General features: G+C 51.4%; 2 protein-coding genes across 2 annotated transcripts; one reads left to right on the top strand and one right to left on the bottom strand.

Annotated features, from left to right (window-relative positions):
* The first annotated feature begins 548 nt into the window (after nucleotides 1-548).
* DND1 (DND microRNA-mediated repression inhibitor 1) lies at nucleotides 549-2,378 on the top strand. Its single transcript, XM_046000073.1, has 2 exons — nucleotides 549-1,044; nucleotides 1,720-2,378. The coding sequence occupies exons 1-2, from the start codon at nucleotides 552-554 to the stop codon at nucleotides 2,175-2,177; spliced, it is 951 nt and encodes a 316-aa protein (XP_045856029.1). The 5' UTR covers nucleotides 549-551; the 3' UTR covers nucleotides 2,178-2,378.
* Nucleotides 2,379-2,522: 144 nt separating this feature from the next.
* Nucleotides 2,523-8,129, bottom strand: WDR55 (WD repeat domain 55). Its single transcript, XM_046000072.1, has 7 exons — nucleotides 7,844-8,129; nucleotides 4,181-4,281; nucleotides 4,002-4,089; nucleotides 3,733-3,912; nucleotides 3,537-3,636; nucleotides 3,281-3,450; nucleotides 2,523-3,196 (listed from the first exon to the last, which is right to left on the bottom strand). Exons 1-7 carry the CDS (start codon nucleotides 8,032-8,034, stop codon nucleotides 2,875-2,877), a joined length of 1,152 nt encoding a protein of 383 aa, XP_045856028.1. The 5' UTR covers nucleotides 8,035-8,129; the 3' UTR covers nucleotides 2,523-2,874.
* Between the last annotated feature and the right edge of the window lie 2,022 nt (nucleotides 8,130-10,151).

A 10,151-nucleotide genomic window follows, 5' to 3' on the forward strand; every position in this document is an offset into this window, starting at 1 on the left:
CTGCCAAGAAGTGGCCCATTGGGCTCCACTCCACGGGCGAGGTGGGGGTGGGCGCGGTGATCCGCCATTCCAACCTGCCCTTTCGCCTTCAGCTATGGTGTGAGAGGGTGAATCCAGAGAACAAGGCGGCGTTGGAAGCGTGGGTCAGGGAGACCGGCATTCGCCTGGTGCAGGTGAACGGGCAGAGGAAGTATGGCGGGCCACCCCCAGGTACGGTAGTCCCAGCCCTACGCCTGCCGCGCTCCCCCAGCCTCGACGGTACCGACCGGCACCCTCTGGGCGGGGGAGTGGTATCCTGGTGCTCAGCAGGCAGAAACCTCTGTCCGTTGCACCCCCTCCAGTCAAGCAGCTGAGGAACTTTGAGGCTCTACACTCACCCACCTTGTTCCCTTGAGGCAGGGAAGCCAGCCTTGCTGTTAGCTTAGGCACCCAGTTATGCCCACGACTCGGGGCAGGGGGCGGGGGCGAGTGCTGCACCCATTTCTCGGGCGTTTGCTCATAGGCCCCCTTGGGCTGGATGCCGGGGCCCGAACCCGGAACCATCCCGGAGGATGACGGTGCCCCTTCCCGCCCTTCCCCCAGGCTGGGTGGGCAGCCCGCCGCCGGCCGGGTCCGAAGTGTTTATCGGACGGCTGCCTCAGGACGTGTACGAGCACCAGCTGATCCCACTGTTCCAGCGCGTGGGCCGCCTCTACGAGTTCCGCCTGATGATGACCTTCAGCGGCCTGAACCGCGGCTTCGCCTACGCGCGCTACAGTTCGCGGCGCGGGGCCCAGGCAGCCATCGCCACGCTGCACAACCACCCGCTGCGGCCATCCTGCCCGCTGCTCGTGTGCCGGAGCACGGAGAAGTGCGAGCTGAGTGTGGACGGGCTGCCTCCGGGTCTGAGTCGCCGCGCGCTGCTGCTCGCGCTGCAGCCCCTGGGTTCCGGCCTGCAGGAGGCGCTGCTAATGCCCAGCCCCGGGCCGGCGCCCGCGCAAATTGCGCTGCTCAAGTTCAACTCGCACCGCGCCGCCGCCATGGCCAAAAAAGCCTTGGTGGAAGGTAGGGGAGGCGGGGCAAGGCTGCGGGGGCTGCTGGAGGGGGCCAGACACATTTTGCCATGCACTTGACACATCAACATTGAGGGTGAAGCAAGATCGTAGGGTGAAGAATGCCTGAGTTTTCGACGTCATTCTATATATGACCTGAGATTTTTAATTTCCGCCGGTGTACCAAGTACCACCTACGTGAACTCTTCCCGTGCGTTGCGTCTTCAACATTCCAATGAACACAGAATGATCTCTTTAGATGTGAAGAGCGGGTTTGAGAGAAATTGATTCGCCCTAGGCAGTCCTGCTGAGTCTGCCTTTTATCTACTATAGAACTTCCTACCTCAGGGTGTGGTGACAATTAGATGGCACTTAGCACATTCCCTGAGTCCTGGTAAGCATTCACAATAAAGGTTAGCTATTATGATGGTTATGAGGTAGACAAAGCCTGCATCCACCAGTACACCAATAAGGAAACTTAGAAGGTAGCAGCTACTACACCCCCTTTTCAAAGAAACACAATGAAGCCTGGAGAAGTTAACTTGCAAAACGTCACACCACCAGGAAATGGGAAGGCTAGATACTAAACAGTCCTCCCTGTGAGCCCTCTGACTCCAAAGGGTTCACAGGGCCTGGGAACTTGGATCCAGGGCTTAGGCCTTCCCTTGTCTCTGCCTTCTTCCTGCAGGACAGTCCCGCCTCTGTGGAGAACAAGTGGCCGTGGAGTGGCTTAAGCCAGACCTGAAGCAGCGACTCCGCCAGCAGCTCGTAGGTCCCTCGCTGCAGTGCCTACAACCAGAGGGCTGTCGACTGACCCCTGCCAGGGACAAGCTAGAGTCCCACCGGGCTCGGGCTGCCCTGCAGATGTTGTGCCAAAGGATGAAGCTGGGCAGCCCTGTGTTCCTCACCAAGTGCCTGGGCACAGGCCCTGCTGGCTGGCACCGCTTCTGGTACCAGGTGGTGATACCTGGGCATCCAGTGCCCTTCAGCGGCCTTATCTGGGTGGTGCTGGCCCCAGACGGGCAGGATGGGCACGAGGTGGCTAAGGATGCAGTGTCTGCCAGGCTGCTAGAGGCACTGAGTGAGTCTGGAGCCAGCCTTTTCCGGTCTGCCGGGGCCGAGGCGGTTACCATGGTTAAGCAGTGACCCTGTCCTCTTCACAGGCACCCTGCACGAGTTGGCAGAGCCTGTGTCAGTCTCCAGCCCAGCAGGCCTGGGCAGCCACCATCTATCCTCAAAGAGGAGGAGCGTGGGCCCTGCCCTATCTCTGACACAGCCTCCCAGCTGAGGCAGGGCCCCAGTACACCGGGAAAGCTCAGGTTTGGCTAAGTTGTGGTGAGGGACCTTGTTCTCCTCCTCCCAGCCCCGGGTCTGACCTGGCTCCATGGTATTCTTGGCCATTCAGTGTGATAGACACACAAACAACCCCTTTTCTCCCACAGCTTAGTATGAATCTCATTTCTTAGTCTCTTGATTTATCATCTTTGTTGGTTTTATTTGGAGGCTGGCTGAGCCAGAGGGTCAGAAAATCTGCCTTTTGTCCCCACTACTCAACATTCTGGTTACAGTGTTTGTGATTTTGGGTTTTTCTATGCTGTTGTATTTATATTAAACCCCTGGTTGGTGTATACCTGTGTCCGTGCTATCTTGCCCCAGCTGTGGGCTTGTCTTACAGGGCAGAGTGAGCAGCTGCCACAGAGCAAGGACTTTCTCCCACCAGTGCCCTCAGTCCTGAGCCTCTGGCTACACAGCTTTGTGTATTGCACAAGAGTAGTAAAAGTTTGTAGCATCTCTGGGTACCCAGCCCAGGGAGCAACACGTGCCCAGTGAGGGCCTGTCCGCCTCAATCACTCTCACTCTCACTGTCCTCCTCTTCCTTCTGAGCTGTGGAGTCTTCTTCCTCTTCCCTCAGGCCTGCAAAGAAGTCATCTGTGCTCCAAGCCTTGCTGCTCAGACCCAGCAGTGGCCCTCCCTTTTTCTTGCGCCGGCGGTAGTCATCGACTACCACAGTCCGCAGCTGGGCCATGTTCCAGAACTTGAGGCGCTGGTCGTGACCACTGCTGGCCAGGAAGTGGCCACAGTGGGAGAGGGCCAGCTTCTCCACAGGCTCCCCAGCATGCTGCCCCACGCTGCCCACCACACGATTTGGCAGGATATTAACAGCCCTGGGCAGAGAGAAAAGAGTGTTTGGTCTTGGCTGGTGGGCTCTGCCCCTGGTATGATCTCAGGGTTGTCCTGGCCTCTCTCACCTGATGACTCCATCAGTGGAACCAGTGCACAGCAGGCTCTCAGTGACTGGAACCATGCAGTCAATAGACTCCGCTCTTAGGGCAAACCGATCACTTGTGGCCCCAAAGCCGTTCCAGTTGAAGAGGTAGATGGTGCCTTCACTGGAGCCACAAACCACCTTCTTTCCATACTGCAGGAAATAGAGGAAACCATGTTTGTGGAGGCCCATCAGAACAGATCCCTATCATATTCCCAAACCCCCATACCCAAATGTACTTTCATGACAGTGACGGAGGTCAGGTCTCCAGACTGAGGCTCTGAGAGTAGTTCAAACCGGCGTCGCCTAATGTTGAAGACACCCAGGCAGCCATCCCCGCTGTAGAGAAAGCAGAGCAGCAGGCTTGGCCAAAGCTCCCATCAAAGGAGAGAGCTTTGACAGGGAAGGGAAAGGGCGGCAGCTTTGAGGCTATACCTGGCTGTAAGCAGCAGCTTCTTGGCTGGGTCCAGAGCCATGTCAGCAATATACTCCTCATGCTGCCGCATATCCATTAAGGGACCCTCCTTCCGCTGGTCCCAGAGCCGGATGCCACCTGTGTCATCCCCAGTGGCCAGGACATTCTCATCTACCAGCAGCAGACTGTTGATGGGGGCACTAGAGATACAGAGCTTCTTGAAGCATCTCTGTCCCAGGAGGAGCCTACCATGTTACCGTTGACCTCAACACAATTTAGCTGCCCTTACCCATGAGCCTTAGAAATACGTCTTTCCAGTCGGCCCTGCTCCACATCTAGAACGTGGATGGCTTTGTCCTTGGAGACAGTGACAAGTTCTGTGGGGAGGGAGGGAGATACTCAGGTCATGGTGCTGCTCCCTGCTCCCTTGCCAAAGATTGCTGGCTGGCTGCCATGCCCAGTACTCACTTTGTCCATCTTCAGAGAAGATCACAGCTCTGCAGGATTTGAGGTGGTGACCTGAAGACCAGAGCTCCTTCGTTTCTCCCTCTTGGCAAGAGTAGGAAAAGCTAGGGGGAGAAGGAGAGTCAATGACTCCAAACTCTGCCAGCATGGAATATAAAGACCAACCAGACAACCTTTGCCTATCTAGGAACTGCTGTTTATACACCATCAAACCCAAGGGGCTTAGCATCCCATTTTTCCATTTTCAAATGTTAAGTCTTTTAGTCAACATGTATTAATTCAAAGTACATCTGCTCAGGACTTCTTTGTGAACTGACCCATCATCCTTAAAAGCCCCAGCTTGGGGAAATATGAGATCTGGACCACAATGGGGGGGGGCATGAAATACGTGCTAAAGACAGAAGAACAGGGGCGCCTGGGTGGCTCGGTTGCTTAAGCGTCTGCCTTCGGCTCAGGTCATCCCAGAGTCCCGGGATTGAGCCTTCATCAGGCTTCCTGCTCAGCAGGCAGTCTGCTTCTCCCTTTTCCTTACCTTGCCCCTCCCCCGAGCTTGTGCTCTCAGTCCCTCCCTCTTAAGCAAAAATCTTGAGAAAAAAAAAAAGGGCTGGCGCCTGGGTGGCTCTGCCATGGGCTCTGGTCATGGTCTCAGAGTCCTGGGATGGAGCCCTGCATAGAGCTCTCTACTCAGCAGGGAGCTTGCTTCCCCTGCTCTCTCTGCCTGCCTATCTGCCTACTTGTGATCTCTCTCTCTCTCTCTCTCTCTCTCTGTCAAATAAATAAATCTTAAAAAAAAAAGGAACAGCTCCAGGAGTTTGAAATGTAAAAACTGACAAAAGACAGGGCTCTTGTACTCCAAGTCTATATAAGCTAAAGAAAGTTAATAATTATAGAATATTGTGGCCACAGGCTTAAAAGGAGGTAAGATCAAAATGGAGGTGGAACAGAGAAGGGCCAGTACGGAAGCTCAGCTTTGAGCCAAGTACTTGTCCAGAGAGTATCATCAGTGGCTACCTCAGAGCAGATCCTCAAAAATGGCCGGATGACAAGTGCTTAATTGCCAGGGAGTTTCAGGCAAGCAGAACAGGGTCTGCTTATTTGCTCTGTCCCAGTGCCTAGCAGGAGAAAAGAGCCCCGGAAAGCTACGGTCAAGATGTGAGTTGGAAACAGTTCACCTGGCAGATACTGGAGGCAGATATGAATGTCCCTTCTAGGGCAAGGACAAGGAATGAGGAGGGTTCCAGTGGCAGGAGAGTGAAATGGCTGAATCTAGAAAGAGGGGCTGGACTGGAGATCATACAGGCCAAGCAGAAGGATGAATTTCATCCTTTGGGGAAAGGAACCTCTTTGAAATGATCATGGGAGAAGTCAGAAGCCTGCCAAAAGACAGTGGCTGAGGGTAGGAAAGAGGAGACAAACTGAAGCAATGGCGATGTGAATCAAGGGGGAGGTCCAGAGTGACTCCCAAGTGTATGGCATGAAGTAAGTAGGAGCAGTAGTAGAAAGGAACCCACCTTTGTTATACCTCCTCTTACGGCACTTCACAGACACTGCATTTTTTAAAGATTTTATTTATTTGACAGAGAGAGATCCCAAGTAGGCAGAGAGGCAGGCAGAGAGAGAGGGGGAGGCAGGCTCCCTGCAAAGCAGAGAGCCCTATGCGGGGCTCGATCCCAGAACCCTGGGATCATGACCCGAGCCGAAGGCAGAGGCTTTAACCCACTGAGCCACCCAGGCGCCCCGACACTGCATTTTTTTATACTGAAGGTCTGTGGCAACCCTGTATGGAACCAGTCTATCAGTGCCATTTTCCCAACACCATCTGCTTGCTTTGTGTGTCTCTTACATTTGGGGAATTCTCACAATATTTCAAACCTTTTCATTGTATTTGTTATAATGATCTGTGACCAGTGATTATGACTCACTCATGACAGCATTTTTTAGCAACAAAATATCTTTTAATTAAGGCATGTATACTGGGGTTTTTTTGTTTGTTTTTTTATGTATGCTGTTTTTTAGACATAATACTAATACACATTTAATAGACTTAAGTATAGTGTATACTTATATGAACTGGGAAACCAAAAAATTCAGTGACTGGCTTTAATTTAAACGGTCCGGAGCCAAACCTGCAATGTCTCAGAGGTATGCCTATATTATTCCCATTTTTGAAGATGAAAATATGGAAGTTAACTTGCCCAAGGTGACTGAAGCTAATGAAGAGGTTAAGGTTTAATGTCATTAAGCAAATCTGACAGCACAACTCTTCTGGTTAAAACCTTCAATGACTCTTCACAGCTTCCAGCCTACTCGTCTTGTTCAAAATCAAATACGTATTAAGCACCTACTGTGGTCTAGAAGCAGGAGATAAAAAGGACAACAAACAGACTACAGGTTACATAAAAATGTTTTTCAAACTCCAGTCATGATCCGTTAGTGAGCTGTGATCAGCATTTTATGTCTGTGTGCCTGCAATAACAATGTAATAAACTGGAAAATATCAGGGTGCATAACACATAATTATATGTGGTGTGGGAGCAGGAGATAAAAAGGACAACAAACAGACTACAGGTTACATAAAAATGTTTTTCAAACTCCAGTCATGATCCGTTAGTGAGCTGTGATCAGCATTTTATGTCTGTGTGCCTGCAATAACAATGTAATAAACTGGAAAATATCAGGGTGCATCACACATAATTATATGTGGTGTGGGGCGAGGTCAAAAAAGTGTGAAAAACAGGGGCGCCTGGGTGGCTCAGTGGATTAAGCCGCTGCCTTCAGCTCGGGTCATGATCTCAGGGTCCTGGGATCGAGCCCCGCATCAGGCTCTCAGCTCTGCGGGGAGCCTGCTTCCTCCTCTCTCTCTGCCTACCTGTGATCTCTCTCTGTCAAATAAATAAATAAAATCTTTAAAAAAAAAAAAGTGTGAAAAACATTTTTATTTTTAGTGAAGGAGCAAACATTCAAATAATCACACAAACGGATTTAAGATTACAAACCATTACGAAGTTTCTGAGGGCAAGTTATCTGGTGCCAACACAGCAGTGTCTAATGAGTAATCTAATTTAGCCTGGGGAACGGGAGGACAAATGTAGAGATGCTGAGAACGCAGGGATAGTGGGGAAAGTTTTCCAGGCAGAAAGAAGCCGCCGCAAAGAGATGAGGATTTAAGATACGTTAAAAAGGTAAGAATGAATGAGCACAAAAAGTAAGGGGAAAGTGAGCGAGGACCAGATGGCCAAGATCCTAAAAGCCAGATTAAGGAGTTTTAACTTAACCCTAAAAACCAAGGTAAACTACTGAGTTTTCAGAAAGAGAGGTCGTTAGAATTGTGTTTGAAAGATCAATTAAAGCAGGCAAGAGGCAAAGTGGAGGGGGCCCATTCAACCCATTTCAGGCTCAGTATAATACTCCAATGAAAAATAAATGTCCTGAACGCCTTCTCATCCTGCTACTGTCTCTAGGCTTCGTCAGGGCATTCCAGCCACTTTGTCTTCCTTTCAGTTGTCTCAAGAGATTTGTGCGGTAACTGGTTCAAAACCAAACGTTACTGAATGAATCGATCAGATGGGTCTTGCAAGATTTATCTCCCACACCTTTCTCTCCTCATCCCACTTCATCCCTGGGAGCTTCCAGATCCCGCAGCCCAGAGCTCTGCCCAGCACTTACACGAACACGTCCCCGTCCACGTCCCCCGCCGCCAGGAGGTCGCGGGCCGGATGGAACGCCAGCCCGCTGGCCGGTGCTTCCAGCACGATGTCTTCCGGGGTGTCTCGGATGCGGACCGGGGCTTCGGTTGAGTCGGGGTCCTCCTCGTCGCTCCCATCCTCGGCGGGCCTCTCCTCACACGTGCGGTCCATGCACGAAGGGCCGTGAGCCGCTCAACAGTTGAGCAGCGAACCCAAAACCCTCCCACTGACCTAGAGAAGTGGCCCAGATTCCACTTCCGCCTTGGGGGCGGATCCGGAAGTGGCGCTGAGACGGGAAAGGGCGGGGTGGGCCGCAGCTGTGGAGTGGTTCCCAGAAACCCAGCCTTCTAGGTGAGCAGCTAGTCCGCGTTACCACGGCCCTTTTCTAGGCCAGGTAGATAACGTGACTGTCAGTGCTATCCTTGGTTACGTCTCGCGAAGTTAGGTACTGTTGAAGTCCTTTCCCCTCATCCTGATCGATGCTGACACTTGGGGACTCCCTCCCGCAACTAGTAAAGATGATTTACTGCCCTCAGGATGGAGAGGGGGACGCAGGTCTTTCATGGCTTTGTGGCATCCAAGAGCAACCTCCACGTTAGCCCGGAAGCAGCAAAAGCCCCACACCACGAGAATTTGACATGTGTCATGGACAGCACTCAGGCCAAGTGCACACTTAAACTGTGGCGGGTCGATGCTCAACATCTTTGGTGCCAAAGAACAGCACCTTGCCAGTTCCTACAGTTTGGCTTCATACCCTCAGTAGGCTGGGCCAGCAGTGCTCAGAGCTGGAAAGGAGTTGCTTAAAAGGAAAATGGGCACAACAGTCGACGTTCTTAACATTCTGGTTATCACAGGTTCCATAAAAATGGGAACACTCTGGTGGGGCAAATAAGGAGCACAAGCCCCTGGTACTGAAGAGAAGCTTCTACATCACTGTGCCACTAAGCCTTCTAAGACATATTATATGCTGATGTCCAACCCCTTCAAGGAGAGGTGAAAGTGAGGTGAGGGACCTCAGAGAAGCTCTATGTCCTATGTAAATGGAAAAGTTGCCATGTGGTGGGGGGGGCCCTTGTCACCCACCATGTGGCCAACCAGAGGACTTTGGGCATGTCCAAAGGCTTGGTGATATTTGCAGAAACAGATTTTAATTTATTTTTAAGTAAGCCCAAGAGCCAGCATGAGGCTTGAACACCAAAAGCTGCATGTTCTGCTAACAGAGCTAGCCAGCCTGGCTCCCCTGCAGAAATGGATTTTTTAAAGATTCTATTTATTTTATTTAACAAGACAGAGATTACAAGTAGGCAGAGAGGCAGGCAGAGAGAGAGAGGAGAAAGCAGGCTCCCTGCTGAGCAGAGAGCCCGATGCGGGGCTCAATCCCAGGACGCTGGGATCATGACCTGAGCCAAAGGCAGAGGCTTTAACCCACTGAGCCACCCAGGTGCCCCAGAAATTGATTTTTTAAATGGACAGTCAACCCCCAGGTTTTTTGCTTTTGTTTTTTAAGTAAGCTCTTTGCCCAGTGTGCGGCTTGAACTCAGGACTGTGACATCAAGAGACATGTTCTACAGACTGAGCCAACCATATACCCCAAACCCCAGGTCTTAAATTTAATGACCCTCTAGCTATCTTCATCAAAGCCAGGTCTCTGTGACCCTTTTCTTAACTGGGACCAATGCCTACAACCATGAAACCAGCGTGTCCTTTACTGTCTGATATTAGACATTCTAGGTGCTATTGCAGTTAAAGCCCAATTTCAAGCTCCTAGGTGCCATGCACAAAGCTGTTTTCCTCAAATGCTCATGCCCTATCAAGCTGAACGTGACCAAAGGCAAAGCAAAGGTTAAGGTGGCCTTCTAGCTTTCCATGTATGTGCTCATCCCACAGGTCTTAGGCTCAAGACAGGCACTGGCAGCTAGGGATCCAGCCAGGAAAAAAAGGATGACTAGTAGGAGCACCAGACCAAAGTGCTGGCAACGAGCAGAGAGGAGGAAAAGGTTGGGGATGAAATGATGAAATGATTCAGAGGCCGAAGAATCTACCTTAGGCCTTAGCAAGGTACCTTCAGGGTATTAAAGGGCACCAAACCCTGCTGGCTTACCATAGGACTCCCCCAAGGCTATCCCTTCAGCCAAAGAAACAGCAATTTGTGCTTAGAATTAACAAAGCTCTCAGGAGGGCATAAATCCATTTTTGTTCCCCAAGTAATTCTCATCAGCTGCCTTCACTTACAGCCTATCCTGCACAACCTTGGGATCAGACTGGCAGCCCAGGGACTCTCTCTATGC

This window comes from Meles meles, chromosome 3 (genome assembly GCF_922984935.1).
Source record: "Meles meles chromosome 3, mMelMel3.1 paternal haplotype, whole genome shotgun sequence".
Classification (NCBI taxonomy): Eukaryota; Metazoa; Chordata; class Mammalia; order Carnivora; family Mustelidae; genus Meles; species Meles meles.